The sequence below is a fragment of the Coptis chinensis genome, chromosome 5 (assembly GCF_015680905.1).
Source record: "Coptis chinensis isolate HL-2020 chromosome 5, ASM1568090v1, whole genome shotgun sequence".
Taxonomy (NCBI): Eukaryota; Viridiplantae; Streptophyta; class Magnoliopsida; order Ranunculales; family Ranunculaceae; genus Coptis; species Coptis chinensis.
Genome location: NC_141460.1, coordinates 70,293,633 through 70,320,211, shown reverse-complemented (window position 1 = coordinate 70,320,211; position 26,579 = coordinate 70,293,633). Strand labels below are relative to the sequence as shown.

Genomic DNA, 26,579 nt, shown 5'->3' with positions numbered 1-26,579 from the left:
TGCTAACAGCTAACCATTCAATTGAATTGGGAAATAGAAGAAAAAAAAATATGACAATCCAATTATTAATAGATACAAAGGTAACATCAGATACAAATTCATTACATCATACTAGTATCACTCTGCGAGCCGTTTTGCTCAACTACACTAAGGCATGAGCGAGCAAATGAATCAACCTAGCAGTTATCATACACTTGGATGTCAAAAAACAGGAAAAGGAGAAAATAATCCTTATTAGCACATGCTTAGATCTAGTTACGAGATACATACAAATGGTGCAGAAAGTAATTGACACTGGCTTTTCCGGACCTCACTGTTTCAGTTTAGACGTCTCCCCCAATCTGGCGAATATATAAGCAAGGTAAGTGAAGAACATTGACATGACACACATAAGCCATGAGACGGTAACCACTATCCACTCCATGAATTTAGTTTTTGGAGGGTGATCCCCGTCGGAGAAGATCAATGCTCGATACACGGCTTCTGTTAAGGCATAAGCAGAAACTGGATCAGATTCATCGGGAAGGAACCCGTGCTCAGTCAGGCATGCTATGTCATACATGCCCGTTGTCTCTGATATACCAAGGAATCCACAAATCTTAATCCTTCCATCAATTCTCTCCTCAGCGGTTAGCATGTCGCCATGCGTTAGAATCAGAATAGGGTTCTCATCTGCATTTAAATGTTGTAAGATCATACATTCATTAGTGTCACTTTCACCAAAAAGATCAGATTCTTTAATATGAAATCTAAATAGATGATCAATACAATTTGTCCAGCAGGTTGGGGAACACCATTCAGAAAGCACACAGGCGAAATTGTTGGAGTTTACATTGGGGGAATTGGCTCAAATACAAACTATGTGGCTGAAACAAAAGCTATTGTCGAAGGAATAACTAAGGAAATTTAGATGGGTCACAAAAGTATGGGTGGAGTCAGACTCCACGGCAGCAATCAAAGCATTTCAAACTAACTCAGTGCACTAACTAGTTAGAGCAGATTGGGAATATGATCCTAACAATTACATAGAGGGAGGCAAACTTCAATGCAGATTTGTGTGCAAAGAAAGGAGCACTCTAGTAAAAGGCCAAAAACAATGGTGGGAGAATAGAATAACACTATTTATTTCATATTTATTTCTTAAAAACATGTCGGAGTTGTCTACCTACCCTCACAAAATGTAAACTATATTTTTCTTTGCTATCTAAGCGCATCTCCAATGGAGTGTAAAATTACACCTCCACATGGGAGCCACTAGGATTTTACACCTCCACATCTGCCTTCAATGTATAGGGTGGGAATATACACACTAGAGCTCTCCCAATGCAAAAAAATTCGAACCAAATTTGTATTTTGAAGACGGACGTTAGATGGAAATCACGTCCAAGTTATTTAATTTGTAATGGTCGTCCCTCTAGTTTTGGTTCGTATCAACATTCAACAAAGATAATTCTAGTTCGTATCAACAAATGATAATCACCATTTCAAACATTTAGTAACCAACTGTGTTTGTGATTCGAAAATGATTCCACCAACACACACTCATACATTAAATATTTAAATAATAACTTGTAGGCATCGCATTGAGTTTCATTATTTCAACTTTGATAAAGTAAAACTGTAGAAATTGATTGCCCGGAATCTAAAAAAAATGTTGAAAATCAACGAACAGATTGTATCCCGGATCTCTCCGCATAAGATTGAATTATATGGCCAAGTAATTAATTTTTTTTCAAAACACCCCATATTCACTTGCTATTAAAAATTGTTGATGAATGAAAGTGGTTCTGGGCTTTGGAGTGATTCCCACCCATCTAACACCACTTCTTACGTGACTGGTTTTCATTGAATCATAGAAAGATGAAGTCTTTCTTTCCTGCAAAGAAACACACTTGAAGAGGGGACGTCGGCTTATTTGTGGTCTTTTAACGCACATACGTTAGATTGAATAACGTGCGTGTCTTAAAACCAGTGTGTAAACTCGGTGAAAATTTCTCTCCCCCGCCTATTAACTGATAGCTATTATAGCATCTCGGAGTGTAAACCGTATAGAGTGGAAAGTTTACACCACAAGTGTCAAAAAACTCTATCCAATGGGGTGCTAAACTGTAGGTTTATCAATTGATAGGGGGGACACACGTCCCAAAGAAAAAAAAAATTCAGACATCCACTTCACACATCCACTTCACGTCTCAAGATTATTTAATGGCTTTGCCACGGATCCGGTCCGTCGCTATGGGTTTAAGTAAAAATGGAAGTCACGGACCACTTGAACACACGTTTCAACATTTATTTAATAGCATTGCGACGGGCCAAGTCTGTTACTCTTCTTTATTTTTAAATAAAGAACAACAATTTAAGTCTGTCGCTATCTGTTTTTACACATTTTCTTCCACCTACCATTGGAAGAGCCACAAGGTGTAAATATAGACCTTATTTACTTGGGAGGTAGAAAGAGTGTATAATCCTAATGACACCTATGTAGAGCCTATGTGGAGGTGGATTTTTACACTCTCCATTAGAGATGCTCTTACTCTATTAGATACGGTTTACACTCTCTTATTATCCCCAATTGTAAGAATATTTTTGCGTAGAGAGTGTAAAATTTACAACTCATTATGGTTTACACTCTCTATTGGAGATACTCTAATACAATTACTCTTTAAGAAAAAAAAAAAAATATTATAAGAAAATACAAAGTAAAAGAATTGTAACCATATAGAGACTTATGAAGTAGACAACTGTAAAAATGGAAAAAGTCTACAGAGAAATATGACCAACTTCGCTATTATGTCAATGTACAACTGAACTCCTACACCCATCCAACAGTCTCAATGCTCTTTTTCTAATGTTGGTAGATTTTGTTAACTAATGTAATGTTAGTGTTAGAGATATGTAACTTAAGTTGTCATATGCAAAAATGGTACTTCGGCTCTATGTCTCCGAACAGAAGGTTTTGAGTAGTCTGCAGATAAATGTTGTAAGAAGTGACATAACATGTAAGTATGACAGTTATAGTGTCATATCTACTTGTAAGTTGTACCCAATATATAAGGGATTATTGAGAGTGAATGAAATACGAGAGAGTCTTTTGAGAGTGAAAAATCTATCTCCTTGTCTATACCATTAACCTAACAATTGGTATCAGAGCTAAGATCAAAGTGAGATAGTAAAGAAAAGAGAGAAGAAAGCTGAAATTTCTGAAAATCAGCAAGGAGAAAGTAGATCTAGAAATTTTAAAAAGAAATGTGAAAGCTTTGTGAGAGATTCTTAATGGTGAGCTCAAGTAACTCAAGTTTAAACATCCAACAACCTTCTATTCCATTATTCGAAGGTGATAACTATGATTTTTGGTGTATAAATATGAGAACTTTATTCATTTCTCAAGCTATTTGGGATTTGGTAGAAAATGGGTATGTAGAATCGGCAACAATGGAAGGGTTAACCAATACTCAAAAGGAGCAATTGAAAGATGCAAAGAAGAAGGATGCTAAAGCTTTTCTCTTTATTCAACAAGGTATAGGAGACACCATCTTTCTAAGGATCATGGGGTAACCAAAATCCAAAGATGCATGGAGTATTCTTCAACAAGAGTTTCAAGGAAACACCAAGGTGAAAGCCATCAAACTTCAAACTTTAAGAAAAGAGTTTGAAAATATAAAAATGAAAGAAAATGAATCATTGCATGAGTATTCCTCTAGATTCACTGAACTTGTGAACCAAATGAAAGCTTAAGGTGAAGAAGTTAGTGATAGAAAAATTGTGCAAAAGATTTTGATGACTTTACCTCAAAAGTTTGATCCTATTGTAGCTGTAATTGAGGAAACAAAAGACATTTCTGAGTTAGGTTTACAATAATTGTTAGGCTCTTTGAAATCTTTTGAACAAAGACTTATGAGACACTCCGAAAAATCAGTTGAGAGTGCATTTCAGTCCAAGCTGAATTTCAGTTCAAGGCATGATGAAAAGAGACCGTTTAGAAGTGAAAGCAAGTTGGAATCATCAAGAGGTGGTGGTAGGCATTGGAGAGGAAGAAGTAGAGGTCGACGTCGAGGAAGATTTGATCATGAAAGAAGGCCTAGAAGTGAAGATTCTTCGTTACCGAAGTGTTACCATTGCAATAGAAGTGACCATATTGAGAAAGATTGTTAGTTCAAGGGGCAACCATAGTTTGGGCATGTGAAAAGAGATTGTCAATCTCAACAAGAAACTATTGTGGAAGAAAAAGAAGGTGAAGGTAACTTGTTTTTCGCTTGTCAAAGTGTGGCCGAGCATAATAATGATGTATGGTTTGTTGATAGCGGTTGTAGTAACCATATGACCGGTGACAAAAATCTATTTTTGGACATGGATTCAAGCTTCAATTCACAAGTGAAGATAGGAAATGGTGTTTTGGTGACTGTGCAAAGCAAGGGTACAATTGGTGTTCACACAAATGAGGGCACCAAGCGTATTCATGATGTTTTGCTTGTTCCAGACTTAAACCAGAATTTGCTAACTGTTGGACAACTTGTAGAACATAGTTATGGAGTGCATTTTGAGAATGATGGGTGTGTTATCTATGATAAGAAGCATGGGTAGCAGCAACTCATCAAGAAGGTCCAGATGGAGAAAAATAGAAGTTTTCCATTGGTGTTCAAGTATGAAAGAAATGTAACTTTGAAAGTGCAATGTACGGATTAGTCTTGGTTATGACATCGTAGATTTGGGCATTTGAACTTTGTTGGTCTCAAGTTGCTTTGTCAAAAAGTCATGGTACAAGGATTGCCGAAGAGTATTGAAGACAAAAGTGAAGTTTGTGAAGGGTGTGCACTTAGGAAGCATCACATAAAACCTTTTCCAAAAGGTGTAGCATGGCGAGCAAATGAAGTGCTTGGTCTTATTCATACCGATGTTTGTGGTCCAATGAGGACACTTTCTCACTCAAACAATAGGTATTTTATTCTCTTTATTGATGATTATACAAGGATGACATGGGTTTATTTTATGAGGCAGAAATCCGAAGTATTTTCTATTTTCAAGAAGTTTAAAAGCTATGTTGAGAAGCAAAGTGGGTGCTATATCAAGAAGTTGCGAAGTGAAAATGGGAAGGAGTATAATTCTCATGAGTTTAATAAGTTTTGTGAAGATGAAGGCATCGAAAGACAGCTCACAGTTGGGTATACACCACAGCAAAATGGAGTATCAAAAAGAAAGAACAAAATTGTGATGGAAATGGCAAAGAGTAAGCTACATGAGAAGGGTTTGCCTAAGGTTTTTTGGGCCGAAGCTGTAAATACAGTAGTGTACTTGCTGAATAGATGTCCTACAAAGGCTACTTGGGGACAAACTCCGGTTGAAACTTAGAGTGGTAGAAAACCATCCGTAAGGCATCTCAAGGTGTTTGGAAGTGTGTGTTATACGCAAGTTCCAAAGGAGAAACGAAGCAAGCTAGATGAGACAAGTGAGAAGTGTATCTTCGTGGGCTATAAGTCACAATCAAAGGGCTATAGATTATATAGTCTCAAAAGCAAGAAGATGGTTACATGACGAGATGTGATATTTGATGAGAAAGCTAGTTGGAATTGGGATGAAGGCAAAGTTGAAAGGAAATTTGTCTTAGTTGAGGAGGAAGCATAAAAATTAACACATGAAGGTGACAGTGATGAAGACTCACCTTAATCCTCACCAAGGTCAGGTTCGTCAACACCATCACAGAGTTCTCCAAGTTCATCATCGTCATCTCCACCCTCCACTCCTAAAAGGATGGGAAATTTGAAAGAAGTGTTATACCCCTAACACTATTACAATCACTGTTCACTATTACTCAAGCACTATTACAACTCATAGCCCTATTCACTCCATTTTCTCTCTCTTGGTCGCTCCCTCTTTTTCTTAGGTCTTCTCCCCTTTGAAGAATGAATCCCCCTCCTCTTTTCTCTCTCTATCTTTTCCTTTATATCATTCCCTCCTTCCATCCTAGCTTTTCATCTATCCCTTCATCTTGCGCTTTCTTCTTCCCACATGTAGGGTTTCCATACCGCGACCTCGATTATTTATCCTTATCCTGTGCATAGTGGCGTGGTACCTTACATTACCGTGGGCGCATCCGACCGTTGATCTCATATGTCCCAGATCCTACCACCACAGATGCCCCCTCTCGAGTCCGCGATCCACATGAGATCGGGGGGTCGAGAGCCCGGCTCACGCTACTTGCTTAGTCGCGGCCTACCATTTTCCTTGCCCCGCTGGACTCACGCGATCCCCATGTGCCTACTGCCTGCGCCCCTTCGAGTTCTGTGCCTCCACGCATCCTCCTTTGGCTGGTCTTTTTTGGTGTCCCCTCGATTTCAGTGCCCCAAATTACGATTTTACCGTTTCCCCTTATAAAAGCCCTCTCGATTCTTCTTTCTTTCTCATTTAGTCTCTTGTTCTTCTCTGGTTTTCCTTTGTTCATCTTCTCCTTCCGGTTGCTCCGGTCAAACGCATGGTTGTCTCCTTTGCTTCTCCTCTTGCTCAAGATTTAGTGCCAGATTGTCTCTTCCTTCCTCAGGTTGGTCCTCTTCTCTCTTTATTTCCTTAGTTTTTCTTTTTGTACTGTGCATTCCCCTTATACACTGTGCTCCTCCCTATCGCTTTTGAATTTGCCCCTTATGTTGGATTCCAGATCCGCTGCCTCCTCCTCCTCTCATTCCTGCAGTGTGGCCTCTCCCCTACCCATGGAGCCAACTGAGACTCCCTCTAATTCAGGGCAACATTTCGCCCTTCCACCGCCACCCCCTCGTAGCCGTAGACCTAATCTAGAGGCGGTCAAGGCCGCTTACGACATCCTTACTGACATCACTTTGGAGCACTAATTGCCCAACCTGACCTACTTTCCCCATTTAGTCCCCTACAAACCGGGGTGTCTCATGGCCACGGTCGGCCAAATCATCGCAAGACTCTGCTTCCCACTCACACGCCTTGACGTTAAGGTATGCAATCACGTCAACATCCCTCCTTGCCAAGGTATCGACAACTTTTGGCGGGTGATGTACGCCGCAAACCACTATAATGTGTCCGGGGTCCCTAAGATAACCGTCCGCGATATCATCGCCCATTATTACATAAAAAAGAGCACCAAAGATGTCAGCGTCGGTTATCATTCTTTCTACGTCCGCCCTAGGAAACAGTCCTTTGTTCTTCGTGTCACCTCTTCAGACAAGGTATGACACCATTATCCATTGTACGTCTCAGGAAACTTCCTATCCGCAGATCTTCCTCCTGAACTGACCCTTAATCATCTGGCTTTTCTGCCCAGTGGTGAGTTTCCCTTTTATTTTCCATTTGAAATGCAGGTGCCACGGTATGCCTTTGATTTTGCAATTTTTTCCTACAGGTTGGAGGCCCGACTCAAAGTCGCGAACTTACGCTGATATCACGTCCACCATATTCCAGAAGATCCGTGATCTGGGATCCTCCCAAGCCGTAGTTCTTGGCATTAACCCCACCACTGCCACTCCGTTACTATCAGATCCCCAATTGAAGACCATCAGTGGATTTAGTACCCCCTTTTTTCATCCCCCTCCCCCCAAGGAATGAATGCTACAGAATTCTCCCCCTCCCCTGAAAAGACACCAAACGAAGAAACCCACCCACTCCACAGCAGTTACCCGTAAATCCCCACCTCATTCCTCTAACTCCCCTTCACATTCCGCAGCTCATCTTTCTTACCAGTCCTTACCACCTGGGACGATCAATATATACCCACTCATTCCCCATCCGCAGATTCTGACATGGGTGCTAACAAGAGGAAGCTGTTTGACAGCGACTCAGACGAGGACGCCGTGACCGAGATTGTTCCCTCCATTGTCCTCCGTTCTTCTCCTGGACCGGCTTCCAAGCGTTCGCGGAGCTCCACCTCTGATGAGCTCCCCACCACTCACAACACTGCCTTATCCGCTGCCCCGCTTGTCAGCGCCAGGTCGTAAGGAGCCAAGAACTAGATCCGCAAGGAGTCCATCGACCCCCGCCCGCCCCACCTTCAAGGTTTGCAGCCGCATTGTTAACACCAATGACTCAGCCCTGGAGAACCCGGCTGTGGCCTCTTCTCTGTTCTATGGGTCTCACCTTCCCAAGGACCTTGTGTATGTGGAAGGGGGCTCGTTTGATCAATACAGAACCTTGTTCTACAATGGCTGGGAGAAGGTACCCCCCCTTTACTATTATTATTTTTTTTAAAATTTTTTATCCTGATCCCTCCTTTCTCTTAGATGAGCTTGGATATCTCCTACATGATTCGCAATTTGTTTGGTGCGAAGTCAAAGGTGGAATTGCTGGAGAAAGAAGTCACCCGCCTCGAACAACTGAATGAGGCCACAGAACTGGTTAAACTCAAAGCCCAATGCGAGCTCAAGTTTTCTGAGGACGCACACCAAACTTATATGGATAAGGTCAGTGACCACTTATGTCATCAACGCGAAACCTTACTCTCTCAGCACAATACAGCTACCGTGGTTCTCTCCCAGAAGCACCAGGAAGACACAGCGACACTCCTCAAGCAGCATGAACTAGACATGGATGAACTCTAGGAGCATTTCAGGGCCCTGGCCGACAAACGGGTGGCAAAGAAGATCAAGGAGTATGATTGTCTCACCAAGGAGGGCCGACTCCTGCCAGAAGCGTTTGCGTTGGCCCCTGAATCCGAGGTCGCTGTGGTACACACGGATCTTGTCTCCTCTACAGCAGTCTCATCTCCTACCGAGGTAGCGGGTCTGGTGTCTGGGGCATTGATGCGGCTGCAGATGTCGCTATTGAGGAGGCTACGGATGCAATGATTCGTGAAGATGCTTAGATGCTGTTGTAATTTGTCCCTGGGCTCTTTATCTATTTTGTATTATCTCAATGTGTTTTGCTACTGCATGTTTTTGGTGTTCTGATATGCTCGGCACTCTACTCTTTTATTCTCTTTTAATCTCCCTATAAATCTTTTACGTCATTTCTTTTTCAAAATCTGTATTTGTCCCTGCCCTATCCCTCTATGGGCCACATAGAGGTAACCACATCTTGAGGTAATAAATCTCATGTGTTCACACCAACTCTCTCTTAATGAAGGCAACTCAATTTGCCTTTACTCATTTGATTTGGACCCTTTGTTTGTGAAAAGGGGCAACTCACCTTGCCCACAATTCAGGTTGGACTTCACGTCCGTGGACTGGGACAACTCCCTTGCCCTCCGCTTGCCTTGGATCTCATGTCCGCGAACAGGGGTAACTCACCTTGCCCCAAGTTCGGTTCGGACCTCGTATCCGTGATGGGGCAGCTCATTTTTGCCCCAGTTTAATTTAGACCTCTTCTCTGCGAAGGGCTCATCCCCTTTACTCTGTTCGGCTGTTAGGCCACTCACTATTAGTACAAGTGCTCTCTCAAAAGTGTCATTATATTATATATTTTCAAATAGCTTAAATCTCTAGGATGGATTTTCATTTACATTCATGTGTGGAATTTCTTCAACATCCTTACATTCCACGGCCTCTCGATCACCTTTCCCTCCATGGTCTGCAGCTTGTAGGTGCCCGCCCTACTAGCATCCGTCACCAGATAAGGTCCCTCCCAATTTGGCCCTAAGTTTCCCTCGCTCATCTTCTTGGTACTGGGAGTTACTCGGCGAAGCACCAAATCCCCCACTTAGAACCGCCGCGGTCTCACTCTCTTGCTATACTACCTATGCAAGCGTCGATGATATTCTTCTAACCTGACGTGCGCGGAGTCCCTTCTCTCCTCTGCCAGATTTAAATCTCTAGATAGTATGCCCCAATTCATACCCTCCTCTACAGCCGTGGTCTGTGTTGTGGACGGCACCATTTCCGAAGGAATTACTGCCTTTATGCCGTAGGCTAAGGAGAATGGAGTTTCCTTAGTAGTAGTCCGCAGCGTAGTCCGATACACCCACAGCACATGATTAAACTCATCAGCCCAAGCCCCTTTCTTATCCTCCAATTTCTTCTTGAGACTGTTCATTATAGTCTTGTTGGATGACTCAGCTTGCCCGTTTCCCTCTGGGTTGTAAGGGGTCAAAAAACCTTGTTTCACATGGTACGCTTGCAGAAAATTCTTCACCTTTGACCCAGTGAACTGAGTTCCATTGTCCGCGATGATAGTGTATGGTAACCCGAACTGACAAATGATGTTCTCCCATAGAAACTTGATCACTTGTTCCTCTTTTATCTGCTGTAGCGGCACTGCCTCTATCCACTTAGTGAAGTAGTCCGTGGCAGCGAGCATGTACCACCTCTTGCCGCTAGCCATGGGCAATGGTCCCACTATATCCATGGCCAAGGACTGGACACATTATGCAACGGTTCTGCTGGTGCGAATATCAGCTGAGCGAACTTCTGACATTTCTCACATTTCTTAGCGAACGCCACGACATCCATTTTCGTGTGAGGCAAAAAATACCCCTGAGTTAATAACCGGTGTGCAGTGGTTCTCCCAACTGAGTGACTCCCATAGTCCCCCTCATGAAGCACTGCCAATATTTCCTGTGCCAATCGCGGACCCAGGCACTTCAACAACGGCCCATCAAAGTTCTTTCGATACAACTCACCCCCCAACAAGGTGTACCTCTGTGATGTCTGCTCCAGTCTTCTCTTCTCTTTCTTGTCGCTCATCTCTTCCCCAGACAAAAAATGCTTGATGGGATCTATCCATCCCCTATCCTCGGCAGCGACATGAAACACCTCTTCTGTTTCTTCGGTACTCGGTTTTGTCAGCTTCCCCACCTTGATAGTCCTTTCCTCAGATCCTGGAATAGCCGCGGCTACATAGGCTAGGGCATCCGCATGCATATTCTCTCCGCGGCCCAAATGCACGAATCTGATCTTTGTGAACTTCGCTGCTCTTCGTTTTAGCACCTCCAAGTATCTCACCATTCGAGGACACCGCGCAGCAAAACCTTCGTTTGCTTGGCACACCACCAAGTTCGAATCCGAATACACTGTCAACTCCCTCACCCCCAGATCCTCTGCCATTTTCAGTCCTGCTATCACAGCCTCGTATTCCATTTCATTATTGGATGCCGCGAACCCCAACTTCATAGTCTGTTCTATTGTGTTATTGTTCGGCGTAACCAATACGATACCTATTCCGCTGCACACATCTGTGGCCGACCCGTCCGCGAACACTCTCCATCCATAACGCTTGTCCCATTGGTCCAAAGGGTCACACTCCACTCCCTCTCGTTTGGGCTCCATGAGCATTTCTTCCCCCCAAGTGGGGTCCTTCACTGGAAATTCCGCTAAAAACTCTACCACTGCTTGCGCCTTTTCTGCGGTTCTTGTATTTCATAAGAACTCAACATGATAGCCCACTTAAGCATTCTTCTAGATTTTTCTACCTTTAGCGCCTGCTTGAGTGGCAGGTTAGTCACCACTACTACAGAATGTGCCTCGAAGTAAGGTTTCAATTTCAGGGCCGAGAATATCAGTGCTAAGGCATACTTTTCCACTTTACTATATCAGGTCTCGGCATCCAACAATGTTTTACTTTGAAAATATACCGGCTTTTCCACCTTGTCCACTACTCTGACGAGGACTGAGCTAATCACATACTCGGTAACCCCCAAATAAAGATACAGTTTCTCGCCCTGTTCCGGTCGTGACTACAATGGGGCCTTTCCTAGATAACTCTTCAATTCCCGTAAGGCCTTTTTACATTCCGGTGTCCACACAAAATTCGGGGTGCTTCTCAATAATCGATACAATGGCCTGCATTTATCAGACGACTTCGAAATGAATCTGTTCAGTGTTGCGACCCTACCTGCTAACCGCTGCACCTCCTTAACGTTATGAGGAGAAGGCATTTCCACAAGAGACCTTATTTGTTCGGGGTCCACCTCTATGCCCCGATGGGTAACAATATACCCCAAGAATTTCCCGGTAGTCACTCCAAATGTACACTTATCTGGATTGAGCTTTAGATTATGTTTTCGCAGTATGCTGAATGTTTCCCTCAGTCCCTCCAAATGTTCTTCCTTCGACATGCTCTTTTCTACCATATCGTCTATGTATATTTCAATTCCCTTTCTTATTTTGTTCTCGAACATCTTTTCTCCCACCCGCTGGAAAGTGGCCCCAGCATTCTTCAATCTAAATGGCATCCTCGTATAACAATAGGTGCCACCTTTTACTACAAAGGATGTATTTTCCTGATCTGGTCCATGCATCGCAACTTGATTATACCCCATAGATGCATCCATGAATGAGAATACCTTGAAACCCGCTGTTTTGTCCACTAACTCGTCAACGCGTGGCATAGGATAACTGTCTTTAGGGCATTCCGCGTTGACGTCTGTAAAATCCACACACATCCGTACCTTGTCGTTCTTTTTGGATACCACGACTACATTAGACAGCCAGTTCGTGAATTCCACCTCTCTGATTATTCCTGCCCCTTTCAGCTTCGCCACCTCCTCCCAAATTCCTTCGGCAAACCTCGGTCTCACGCTCCTCATTTTTTGTCTCACTGGCTTCGCATCCTCCTTCATGTGCAGCCGATGCCATGCAAAGTCTGGATCCAAACCCATGATATCCTTAATTGCCCAGGCGAACACATCTTTATTCTCTGTTAGACACTGTATTAAGTTTCCCTTCCACTCATCCGACAAGGCAGACCCACTGATGTGAACTTCTTTTCCTCCCCTACCACCAGGTTTACTACCTCGATCTCATCCAGAGTCTTCGGCCCCACAACGAGCTCCACTTCCTCGTCTATGGCCGTGATCTGTAATTGCTATGCTTGCCTCCTCCTTGGGTTCGAAGACTCTGCTTCGGATCCGGGCACCATTCGTTTCACCGTCCCATGGTGGCTACTCTTGGCTGCCACCTGGTCGCCGCGGACCTTGTACATCCCTGTTGGGATGGGGAATCATATTACCTGGTAGTAGGTGGATGGTACTGCCTTCATCTCGTGGATCCATCGCCTCCCCAGAATTGCATTGTATTGGGAGCTGACATCCATCACCATAAATCGGGTAAACACTGGCACCGGCCCCGTAGTTACCGGCAGCAAAAGTTCTCCCATCGGCTCCGTCACACTTCCATTAAACCCATATAAATTGGTCCGCGGTGCTTTGAGCTGTCTGGGATCAATTCTCATCTCCTCCAAGGCTCCATTGAATAACAAGTTCACTGCACTCCCGCAATTGATTAACACCCTTTTGACCATGTAATTTCCCATCGCCACTGTGATTACCAGCGCGTCCTCATGGGGTGAATCGATAGCTTTCAGGTCCGCGCTAGTGAACACGATCCGATCCACTCCTTCCGCTGACCATGACTTCGGCCGCGGAACCCCAGTAGCTTCATTGATTTGTTGAATACTCGCAGTTCTTCTTATCCTTTCCCGGTGAGCGTTATGACTTAGAGCCTCTCCACTGTAAATAACATTGATGGTCCCTAATATTCTTCCCTACCGGCGTTTGCTCCTCATTCGGGGCACCCGCTACAAATTCTCTCATCATTCCCCTTTCAACTAACCTCTGAACCAACCATTTTAATACATAGCAATCATTAGTCTCGTGGTTTCGTACCTGATGGTATGCACAGTATGGTTTGTTTGGCATCTCGATCGGTATACTTCGCGGTCCCTCATACCCCGACCTACCTTTTATCACCGGCAGAATTTCACTCAATGGCTTATTCAACGGCATATACTCAGGTTCATGGTAAGGCTTCCTTTCTCTGTTCTCCCTTCTCACCCTTTCCCTACTCCTCTCCGGACGCGATGAGTATCCGCGGTACCCTCCCCCTCCTTTGTCTGACGACTATACCTTTCTATGGTCTCCATTCTTTTCTAACGACAATACTGCCTTTCTTGACCTCCTGGACTCCTTCTGCATCATATTCTCATATCTGATGTACTTTTCCACTCGCGGATATAATTCGTGCAAAGTTGCGATCTCATTCTTAGCCATTAACTAATGTACTCCAGTACCTGGCCGCAGTCCCCTTTCAAATGCTATCACCGCTATCCTTTCATCCAAATTCTCCACCTTTAAGGTCTCGACCTTAAACCTACACAGGTAATCCCTCACCGATTCAGATGATAGCTGCCTAACGTTAAACAGTGCCGCGATATCCACCACCCTCCTCTTCTGGTGTATAAAATGGTCTATAAATGCCTGCTCTAACTCCTGAAAGTTATTTATACTCTGCAAAGGTAGTCGATAGTACCAGTCTGAAGCTCTTCCTTTCAAACTTGCCAGGATCATCATGCACCGCAGTCCACCATATCGCGCCTCTTGCTAGAGCGGCATCTGTTGCCTAAAGTGATGAATGTGATCTGCTGGATCCCCCTTGCCGTCATACCTTTCGAATCTAGGTTGGTTGAATCGTTTTGGCACCTCTGACATCCATATGGCGTTCGCCAACTGATTACGATTCAAACCGGCCACCACCTGACTAGCCGCTCCCATGTGAGTCTTTGCCTGTTGAAGATTCGCCTCCCGATCCTGATTTATCATTTCTTGGACTTGCTCCATTGTAATTCCAGCCACCGGGTTGTCCACGAGGTCCGGCTCCTCTCCTCCGTTCTCCGACTCCTCACTCTCTTCCGCTTTCCCTCCCTCTTCAGCAATTTCTTTCTCTTTCCTCAGCCTTTCATTCTCCTCTCTCAATCTCCGGATCTCCTCTTGCATACGTCTGGTCTCCTCCGAATCTGACTCGGCGATAGCTTCTTCCTCTCTTTGTTCTTCCCCTTCACTGCTCACTACTTCCGCTTCCATCTCCTATACAACTACCTTCCTCGGTCGTCCTACTCCTCTTTTTGCACCTGTTGCCATTTCTACGTTTCTTTGCTCTTTATCCCCACAGACGGCGCCAAATGTTATACCCCTAACACTATTACAATCACTTTTCACTATTACTCAAGCACTATTACAACTCACAGCCCTATTCACTCCCTTTTCTCTCTCTTGGTCGCTCCCTCTTTTTCTTAGGTCTTCTCCCTTTTGAAGAATGAATCCCCCTCCTCTTTTCTCTCCCTCTCTTTTCCTTTATATCATTCCCTCCTTCCATCCTAGCCTTCCATCTGTCATCTCGCGGCTTTCTTCTTCCCACGTGTAGGGTTTCCGTATCGCGACCTCGTGTCTTTATCTTTATCCTGTACACAACGGCGCTGTACCTTACATTGCCGCAGGCGCATCCGACCGTTGATCTCATATATCCCAAATCCTACCACCACAAGAAGTAATTAAGAGAATTGAGAGGTGTAACTTTTGTGTCATGGAACCAGAAAATTTTAAAGAAGCAGTGAAAGATGAAGCATGGGTAGCGACTATGGAAGAAGAAGTTCAAGTTATTGAGAAGAACAAGACATGGGTGCTAGTTGAAAGGCCGATGCATAAAGACGTTATTCATATGAAATGGGCTTTTATGGTGAAGTATAATCCCAATGGTACTGTGCAAAGAAACAAAGAAAGATTGGTTGCCAAGGGTTATTATCAAAAGCTCAGTGTGGATTATGATGAAACATTTGCTCCGATTTCACGTCTTGACACTATTAGAGACACTATTAGAGCTGTTATAGTTATGGCGGCACAAAAAAGTTGGTTGTTGTACCAACTTGATGTAAAATCAGCATTCTTGAATGGGGAATTGAAAGAAAAGGTGTATGTTGAACAACCTTAAGGCTTTATGGTGAAAGTAAAAGAAGACAAAGTGTACAAGTTGAAGAAAGTTTTGTATGGGCTGAAGCAACCACCAAGGACATGGTATAGTCAAATTGATAGCTATTTCATTGAAAGGGGGTTCAAGAAAAGCAAGACTGAGCCTACTTTGTACGTAAAATGCAAAGATACATCTATTTTGATTGTTGCATTATATGTAGATAACCTGATTTTTACTGGAAATGATGCTAGAATGATTGATGAATTTAAGATTGATATGATGAAGAAGTTTGAGATGAGTGATATGGGTTTGCTACATCACTTTCTTGGAATTGAGATATACCAAGAAGATGATTGTGTGTTCATTTGTCAAAAGAAGTATGCTGAAAATATTGTGAAGAAGTTTGGTATGGAAGGTTGCAAGCCAACGCCAACACCACTTGTTGTCAATGAGAAACTCATGAAGGAAGACGATGGGAAGAAGGTAGATGAGACTTTCGATAGAAGTTTGGTTGGAAATTTGTTGTACCTTGTAGCGACAAGACCTGATATTGCATATGCTTCAAGTTTGTTATCAAGGTTTATGAGTTCTTCTAGTCACTTTCATCTTGGGGCAACAAAGAGAGTGTTGCGATACATACAAGGAAGTCTGAATTTTGGCATCAAGTATGATAGAGATGTAGATGTCAAGTTGAATGGCTATTGTGATAGTGATTGGGGTGGTTTCATTGATGATATGAAGAGTACTTCCGATAATGCATTTTCTCTTGGTTCGGGTATATTTTCATGGTGTTCAAAGAAGCAAGAAATGGTGGCTCAATCATCGGCTGAAGTGGAGTACATTTCAACAGCAATGGTGACTTCTATCATCACTTGGTTGAGAAGAATAATGAAGGATCTCAAGGAGAAGCAAGAGGAAGGCACAAAGTTGTTTTGTTATAACAAATCAGTCATAGCAATGACAAAGAACTCAGTCTATCACAGCAGAACAAGGCATATAGCGATCAAGTATCACTTCATAAGGGAAGCCATGGAGAAAGGTGAAATCCAACTTAAGTATTGCAAGTCCAAAGAGCAAATTGCAGACATCTTTACAAAGGCTTTGTCAAGGGAGAAATTCCAACAACTAAGGGAACTCTTAGGAGTCTATGAGCATTCCATTAAGGGGGAGAATGTTAACTAATGTATTGTTATTGTTAGAGATATGTAACTTAAGTTGTCATATGCATAAATGGTACTGTTCGGCTCTATGTCCCGAATATAAAGTTTTGAGTAGTCTACAGATGTATGTTGTAAGAAGTGAGATAACATGTAAGTATGACAGTTATAGTGTCATATCCACTCGTAAGTTGTACCCAATATATAAGGGATTATTGAGAGTGAATAAAAAACGAGAGAGAGTCTTTTGAGAGTGAAAAACCTATCTCTTTGTCTCTACCATTAACCTAACAGATTTCAACACAACCTTATGGGTCAATGCAAATGATAAGAAGTGTACCATATGCTAATCAATACTCACCCAATGAAAAGATAAAAGTGGGACAAATTATTAATTAATAGAGAAAAAAAAATGAACATGTAATGGTATGTGCAAATGTGCAATGGACACCATATTTATTTTTTGACATAAGGTCATTGAAACCAAATAATTCTTCTACAAGGATTTCCAGGGTGTGCACTGTCAATGATGAAGGAAATCCAGAGAGAATTTTGCAACTACTGATATGCATGCCCCACGTACAATGGCAGCCATTTATTGAAGATTTGAATGATTAACTAGTTATATTCTGACAAGTTGATCTTCTGACCTTTTTTTTTTTACTACATCGGGTTTTAAGTTCCTCCCAAGTAAATGGAGTTAAGAATTGGTGTCAACGGAATCCAGTTGTAATAAAATCCATTAAGAACCACGATTCTTAAAATAGCTTTACCTAGATGAACTGACATGTTCATATGTTCTCCCTAATAAGCGGACCCAGAAAATATGTTGCAAGGCTTTAAATTCCGAATGGGGATTATGTATTGTTGGAGTTATACCTCACCATGAGAGTGAGGAAGAAGAAGATGAAAAGTCTAGGCAACAGTGAGGCGAGTTGAGTGTCTCACTAGAAGGCAGCATGGTACTGGTGTGCAGTGACTCAGTGAGACAACTCCAGTCTCACTAGAAGGCAGTATGGGTTTTGTACACAAAGCCAATTTCACCGATATTTTGGCACACTCAAAATGTCAACCATGTAAACATGTACACTATAAATAATACATTGTTTAGGGTTGAAAAAATGAAAGAGAGAGAGAGAGAGAGAGAGAGAGAGAGAGAGAGAGAGAGAGAGAGAGAGAGAGAGAGAGAGAGAGAGAGAGACTAATTTTGAGAGACAACCAAAATTGAAATAAATCCTTTGCAAAGAGTAAAAGCTTGCAAGGAGCTAGAGAGATTAGTGAAGAGAGATCTAGTAAGTGTGGAGATACTTGAAATGAGTGATTGTAATCTTCCTTCTCACTTTTATAAAATGAATGACTCTTGTGGATGTAGGCATCGTTGGCCGAACCACAGTATATCTTGTGTCTCATTATGTTATGTTTTTATTTTCTTCATTGTTATTACTTGTTAGTAATTGTTGTTTCTTTAAGTTGAATACTTGGAAGATTGGGTTATTGTTTGGTGGTAGTGAAAGTTGATTTGTTGCGGAGTTTAGAGTGTCCAAATACAAACTATCTTAAGTAGGGATCTATTGATATCGTTTTTCCCAACAAGTGGTATCGGAGCCGTGGTTAGATCAATATCAAAGGTTGTTGTTCCAAACTTTGCTCGAAAGGTGTTTGATTAAATTCATAAAATGAGGTTTGAGTTGAAATAGTTTGTGGAGATAGATCATTCTATAAACACTTGCATGACTAGTCTAAATAGAAGTAACTACAAAATATGAAAAACCAAAATAGAAGACTTGCTTTATTGCAATGACTTGGCACAACCCATTGAGAATGAAGGAATGAGACTAGATGGAGTAATCGAAACCAATTGGAAGAAGTTTGATAGAAAAGTTATTAGGTACATTCGACAATGGATTGACGATAGTGTATTCCACCATGTGTCTCAAAAGACCACAACCTACGGTTTGTGGAAAAAGTTGCAAAACCTTTATGAGAGCAAGTCTGCAGGAAACAAAATGTTACTCATTAAAAAGTTTGCAAATATAAAGTATAAAGAAGGTTATTCAATGGCTGAGCATCTTAATAAAGTACAAAATACCATCAATCAGTTACATTTGATAAAGATAGACATGGGTGACGAAGTTGAGGCTTTGTTACTATTGAACTCTCTACCCGATAGTTGAAAGACTTTGACAGTTTCTCTTGGTGGAGTTGTTAAGGATGGAATCATTTCAATTGAAATGGTTACCGGTGCATTGTTGAATAAGGAGACAATAAGGGGTTCACAAAGTAGCTCCTCTCACTCAGAGATCTTTGGCACAAAAAGGCGAGGGAGAGACAAGAGTAGTACATCACCTCATTCTAGAGGTGATGACATAAGCAAATCTAGGGATGAATCTAGAACTCCTAAAAAATAAAGACATTTAATATTACTACTGTGCTACCAAATAAGGTCACTTCAAGTATGAGTGTAGATCACTAAAAAGAGATGAGAAAAATAATTGTGTACGCGAAGACTTGGTAAAGAGGAATGGAAACACAAGCCGAGATACTACCACAATAGCTTCAAATGATGATATATTGGTGTGTACGTGAAGACTTGGTAAAGAGGAATGGAAACACAAGCCGAGATACTACCACAATAGCTTCAAATGATGATCTATTGGGAATTGTGTCAGATTGTGGTGAGTGCTATGTTAATATCTCATGTCAGAATACAGAATGGGTGGTAGATACCAAAACATCCTATCACGTCACACCGCACATGAGTTTTTTCACTACTTACTGCACATGAGTTTCTTCACTACTTACAAATGTGGTGATTTTGGTGAGGTGAAGATGGGTATTACAGGGATTGGTGATGTTCATATGGAAACTAGTGTCGGCTACACCTTGACACTCAAGGATGTAAGACATGTTTATGATCTTCGACTAAGCCTAATTTCCATTGGGAAGTTAGATATTAATGGTTTTCGGTGCTCGTTTGGTAATGGGGTATGGAAGCTAAGCAGAGGTTCTTTTGTGGTAGCCAAAGGGAATAAGTGGTGTTCACTTTATAAGACACAAGCTAGTTTGTGTAAAACAGAGTTAAATGCGGCACAAGAAGAAATTTCTACCGAACTATTACATAAAAGATTATGTCATATGGGAGAGAAAGGCATGGAAGCTCTTGCCAAACAAAAGGTGTTACTAAACATCAAAGATACACATTTAAAAAGATGTACTCATTGTTTAGTTAGAAAACAACATAGGGTGTCTTTCCAAAGAGCCCCCTCTTATCGAAAGAAGAATGTCTTTGAACTAGTATACTCGAATTTATGTGGTCCTCATAAAAGTAAAGTCCCACGGGAGAGCTTTATACTTCTTGACTTTTATTAATGATGCTTCTAAAAAGGTATGAGCATATGGTTTGAAAACCAATGATGAGGTTCTTATTGTGTTTAAGATTTTGCATAGTATGGTGGAAAGAGAGACCAGGAAGCCTTTGAAGTATATTCGTACAGATAATGGGGGATAGTTCATTAGGTCGTTTGAGGAGTATTGCAAGAGTCATAGGATTCGTCATGAACAGATGTCAAAGACACCGAAACATAATGGTGTAGCCGAGAGGATGAACCGTACCATTTTAGAAATGATAAGATGCATATTGTCTCATTCAAAGTTACCAAGGACTTATTGGGTAAAAGCAATGCGCACAGCCGTACATATGATCAACTTATCGTATTCGAAACCTTTGAATAGTGATTATCCAAAAAGAGTATGGTCAGGTAGAGATGTTGATTATAGATATTTGAGGGTATTTAGGTGTAGAGCATTTGTTCATATTCCCAAGAATGAGAGGTCCAAACTTGATGACAAAGCAAAGCAATGTATGTTTCTTGGTTATGGGGATGAGAAGTTTGGTTACAAGCTTTATGATCCAATTAACAATAAGATAATCTGAAGTCGAGATGTGGTCTTTTTGGAAGACCAAATAGTAGAGGAGTTTGAGAATGGGGAAAAGCTAGAAGCTTTTGCTGATGACCTTATTGATTTAGAACTGAAAGTTCTGACAGTGGAACAAGTGGCAGATGGCATTGAGAATGCAAGGAAACATGGGTCTGAGGCTCATGATGATGATCATATTATTTATGATGGGATTGGACCTATTGAGATAGAAGATGCAGTTGATGTGCATGAACTACCACCTGAACAAGAAGAAGTACATTCTCTTGAGCAACAAGAAGCTAATGTGAGGAGATTCGAGAGAGAAAGACAAGTTTCAACTAGGTATCTACCACATACGTATTTATTGCTATCTAATGGTGGAGAATCTATGGACTATCAAGAGGCTCTTGAAGGTATAGACAAAGAGAAGTGGTTGAAAGTCATGCAATATGAGATGGGTTATTTGCATAAGAATCACACCTACTACTTAGTTGAGAAACCGAAAGGAAGAAAAGTTATCAAGAACAAGTGGGTTTTCAAAGTTAAGCTTGAAGATATTAATCTACATCCAAGGCTCAAAGCTCTCCTTGTTGTGAAAGGATTCGGTCATAAAAAAGGTATTAACTTTGATGAAATTTTCTCTCCGGTAGTTAAGATGACTTTTATCAAGGTGGTATTGGGTTTTTCCACAAGTATGAATCTAGAGGTTAAGCAACTAGATTTCAAGATAGCTTTTCTAGTTGTGATCTTGAGGAAGATGCATGTCTACATGGAACAACTAGAGGGTTTTGAGGTTAAAGGTAAGGAGAATTTGCTATATGCAAGCTGAGAAAAAGTTTGTATAGTTTATAGCAGGCACCAAGATAGTGGTACATGAAGTTTGAGTCCTTTATGGTGAAACATTGCTATAAGAAGTCTACTTCTGATTACTGTGTGTTTGTTTAGAAGTTTCCATATAGAGATTTTATAGTGTTCTTGTTGTATGTGGATGGCATGTTGATTGTTGGCCAAAACATCAACAAGATATCCAAGTTGAAGAAAGACTTGAGTAAGTTCTTTGAGATAGATGAAGGTTTTGGGTCAAACAAAGCAAATACTTGGTATGTGAATCACTCGTGACAGAAAGAGTGGGAAGTTTTGCTTTTCTCAAAAAAGCTATATTGAGAAGATGTTGAAGAGATTCAACATTGATCAAGCAAAGCCAATGAGTTGTCCGCTTGGTGGTCAATTTCACATGACCAAAGCTAAGTGTCTAAAGGGTGACTATAAGAAGAAAGAAATGCAAAATGTTTTTTTATGTATCTGCAGTTGATAGTTTGATGTATGGAATGGTGTGTATAGTACAAGACCAGATATTACTTTCGTCATGGGTGTTGTAAGCCGATTTCTATTAAAATTGGGTAAAGAGCATTAGGAAGGTGTTAAGTGGATATTGAGATATCTCAAGGGCACTTCCAAGGCGTATTTGTGTTTTGGTGGGAGTAAGACCTTGCTTGAAGAGTACACAAATACAGACATGGCAGGTGATGTCGATTCGATGAATTGAAGTTTACTTCCGATTATCTATTTTAGTTTCTTGGCAATCTAAATTGCAAAAATGTGTTTTCCTCTAAACTACAAAAGCCAAGTATATTGTAACCACTGAGTATTGCAAAAAGATGTTATGGATAAAGAGGTTATTTAATGAACTAGGACTAAAGCGAAAATAGTTTGTGGTTCTTTGTGATAGTCAGAGCGCCATCCATTTGAGCAAGAATCTGAGTTTTCATTCTAGATCCAATCACATACATGTGCGTTATCATTGGATTAGAGAAGTTCTCGAAGAAAAACAATTGTGTATTGAGAAGATCCATACCAACAAGAATGGGTCGGATATGATAACCAAAGTTTTGCCCAAGGAGAAATTTGATGTTTGTTGTGCTACCGCTGTATTGGTAGCACACTCCTCTTGTTGACATGGAAGTGTGTGGAGCATAGTATAAAATATTGGGATATGGGCATTCATCGATACTCAATTTCTTGATATGTATCGTGGATATATCCTCGCTTTATGGATATTTTACATTGTTTCATATGCAAATATCGTGGATATATCGATAAATATCGTTATCCAAAATATCGACAAATATCGTAGATATTTTTTGATATATCACGATATATCATTTATATTTATTTCAAATATATTGGTAAATATTTAATAAAATTGTTACCTATACAAAATATCCCCAAATATCACCATATATCTCCAAATATCACCAATATCGTAAATATCGTTGAAATATCACCGATATTTATAGTCTTATATATAAACATATCGTGATATTTATGCATCTCTTGCTGAAATCTCGATAGATATATCATGATATTTTGTACTATGGTGTGGAGTACCCCCTCATGGATTGGGAAGGGGAGATTGTTGGAGTTATATATCCCTCACCATGAGAGTGTGAGGAAGAAGAAGATGAGAAGTCTGGGAAGTAGTAAGACGAGTTGAGTGTCTCACTAGAAGGTAGTATGATACAGTGAGACAACTTGGATGTTAGTTGGATGTCTCACTAGAAGGCAATATGGGTTTTGTACACAAACCCAATTTCCCCGATATTTCAGCACACTCGAAATTTCAACCATGTAAACATATGCACTATAAATAGAATATTGTTTAGGGTTGAAAAAATAAGAGAGAGAAACCAATTTTGAGATTCAACCAAAATTGAGATAAAACTCTTACAAAGAGAAAAGACTTGTAAGGAGAGAGATTAGTGAAAAGAGATCTAGTAAGTGTGGAGATACTTGAAAGGAGTGATTGTAATATTTCTTCCCACTTTTATAAAAGAATTGGCTCTTGTAGATATAAGCATCATTGGCCGAACCACGATAAATCTTGTGTCTCAGCTCATTGTATTATGTTTTTACTTTCTTCATTATTATTACTTGTTATTGATTGTTGTTTCTCTAAGGTGAATACTTGGAAGATTGGGTTGTTAGTTGTTTGGTGGTAGTGAAAGTTGATTTGTTGTGGAGTTTAGACTTTAGTGTCCAAATACAAACTATCTTAGATAGGATCGATTGGCATCGTTTTCCTAACATGTATTTCAACTGTATGCTAACTCCCACAAAAGTCCAAACTTAAAACTCAACAAAATAAGCCAAGGTGTGCTTTGCAATATTTAGCTACACACCAAGATACGCCCCTCAGTTTTCCTAGAGTTTTTTTTTCCCTAACTGTGCCTAACCCACCTACCGGTACCGATACATTAACCTTTATAGTGATGATGGTTGCTAACCATTATTGCCTTGTCTATGGTTCTTTGTCACTGGATTTATTTGAGTTGGATAGTAGAGAACCTTTAACACAGAATATGTAAGTTAAGCTAACAGTTTGACAAAATTCTCATAGGCATGAAAAGATACTTACTACGTTTCCTTATGGCAGGACAGTTAAAAAGCTCTTTGGTTGACTCCAATGCCTTCAAGTCTCCTTGTGTTAGTGCTTTGTAGATTTCTGCGAAGTTAGCAACCACCAATGCATAGTTCAGTCTTCTCCTCTTGAACCTTGATGCCAATAATGGATATCCCATTGAAGGTATCATGAAATCTTCTCTTATCAATTCTCCATCATCTGGTCTACAACAGAGTTGGTGATGATAGACTCCATCAACCATCCATTTTGTCAGTTCTTCTAAACTTTCACCAACATTTTTGTAATCTAAACCCCTTGAATCATACACGCAAAACCCGCTCCTGATTGATCTCAAAACGTTATGCTCTTGCATAAACATGGTCGTATAACCCGAAGACTTCCCTGCATAGAAAACCAAAGCAGACCCAAAGACCATGATCAGAAATCATAAAAATAAGCTCAACGTATATCAGAGCTCAAAACACCCTTCATCACTTTAAGCTTACTTGAAGTTTGAGCAAATGGAATGAGACCAGAACGGCCTAGAACACTATACATGAGATTGACAAGTGAGCTTTTTCCAGAACCAGAGAATCCCACTAAGAGGATTGTCACAGTAGGAGGAATGTTCATCTCTTCCTTCTTAAAGCCTCCAACGGGTAACCAGAAATCTCCAGAACGGTAGCTTAGAAGCTTATGTCTAAGGTCGTCTAGGCCTTCATTAGCAACCAATGCAAGTCTTTCCATTTCTCTAAGGACTTTGAGTCTTGGTGTGAGGCTGGAAAGCTTAGAGAGGTCGACATCGAGATGACCATCTCTGAACTCCTCAGCTGATCTCCACCAACAGAAAACAGACTCATTTTCATCTTCTTGGCTGAGAGAGGGTTGATTTCTCATATCTCTTTTCAGTTTTTTCTGGTTGGACTGCACAAGGATTCTTCTGAGATCAAATATGTATGATGAGCAATAAGGACAATGTAGATAAAGCACAGTTGTGTACTAGTAGATGCATGTGATCAGCTCACCTTCGGATGTCAGTTTCAAACTTCAGAACCAAAACAATGTATTTATTTGCTTTTTTGTTCGCATCCTTGTTGCTAGAGAAGATATACTAACTTTTGAATCTCATTTATTAAAGGATTTCTATAGAGGAGAAATTTGAAGCTTACATCTTTTGGAAATGTTGCTTCATTCCACAAAGCACAAACTAAATATATGGACACAATTATATTTTAGATGAAGTGTCTTGTTCACGAAACTTCCAGGTAATATCCTTTAGGATCTCATTTTTTGTACAACTTGTTTCATATAGAATTTGAATAGAAACATTGAAAACTTAAAAACAATAATAACCAACTGGATAATTGCTCTTTCACCTTAGATTATTTTGTTAGCCATATGATTTCATGCCTCGCTTGTGTACGAAACACATGCTCCTGGTTAACTGCTCTTAAAATTTAAATACATCTCCAAACTGGTAGCTTGTTACTGAACCAGTGGGTTATATCCATGTCGGATCAGGTCGATCCTTACACGTACATAGTAATGTAGAGCGTCTCCAACGGTGGCAAGTAAAAATCACGTTGGCTCATTTACACAGTACGTTATCTGAAAAATTGGGAATAAGACCCCCTAAAACTTCCAGCCTTAGGACCTTCATTCTCAATATCTCGTAAAAGACAGCAAATCTAACATCCGAGCTGAGTAACATACAAAATGTGCCTGATTATTAACAAAGACCAAAGGGAATCTAAATAATTTCTACTCCTGGTGACCTGGAGTAAGATATGTTCATAAACATATTCCTTGTATAAAAGTATAATTTCACAATCAACTAAAAATTCTTCAACAAAATGACTGAATTATTTGAACGAAATGTAACTGTGCTTATATGCTGCAAGAGAATTACAAGTAGCCAAGTAGGTGCAAATAAAGAAATAAGTGATGTACACACTCTTTATTTTAAGCACTCAGATGAAGTGTGCTCATAGAATAGTTGGATTATAAAAAAGTCAACTGGCAAAATCAGAATACGAGCTAGATAGGAATGTGGTATGATTGTATGAACGAAAAAAAGTATTCAACAAAGAATTGCATAAATGCCACCCCTTGATAGACCAGATTTTTATCCTGGGAATTAAAAAATCAACTGAAAGTTTGAGGAGTTGCTGCTTCTCAGCATTTATTTCTGGTTAGTTTATTAAGTTTTCGACGTTATCCTTTAATTAAAATTTGGATAAGAGATTGCCCTGTTGGTGCTGTTTTGGGCCTGAAAAAGCCCAAAGCCCAAGTCTCCCCCCAAAGCCCAAATACGACCTAACCTAATGTTCATCTTTTTTTTTTGTGTGAAAAGAATAAATCTTTAACCTTTCTTTGTGAGAGAAATTTTTTTCTAAGTGAAAAAGATTGTGAGAGAACTAAACCAAGAAAAAAAGACAGTAAACATTCTTTGTGAGTGTGAGTGATACATTCCAAGTGAGT

General features: G+C 40.7%; 1 protein-coding gene across 3 annotated transcripts; it reads right to left on the bottom strand.

The window, feature by feature from the left end:
- Window positions 1-40: 40 nt before the first annotated feature.
- Window positions 41-26,260, bottom strand: LOC147498639 (uncharacterized). Of its 3 annotated transcripts, none has more exons than XM_086560579.1 (4): window positions 25,124-26,260; window positions 24,605-25,038; window positions 24,114-24,500; window positions 41-672 (listed from the first exon to the last, which is right to left on the bottom strand). In XM_086560579.1, exons 2-4 carry the CDS (start codon window positions 24,993-24,995, stop codon window positions 311-313), a joined length of 1,140 nt encoding a protein of 379 aa, XP_086416705.1. In that variant the 5' UTR covers window positions 24,996-25,038; window positions 25,124-26,260; the 3' UTR covers window positions 41-310. The 3 variants fall into 3 exon arrangements, with proteins under 3 accessions (XP_086416705.1, XP_086416707.1, XP_086416706.1); XM_086560581.1 differs by having other exon boundaries at window positions 24,605-25,035; XM_086560580.1 differs by having other exon boundaries at window positions 24,605-25,022.
- Between the last annotated feature and the right edge of the window lie 319 nt (window positions 26,261-26,579).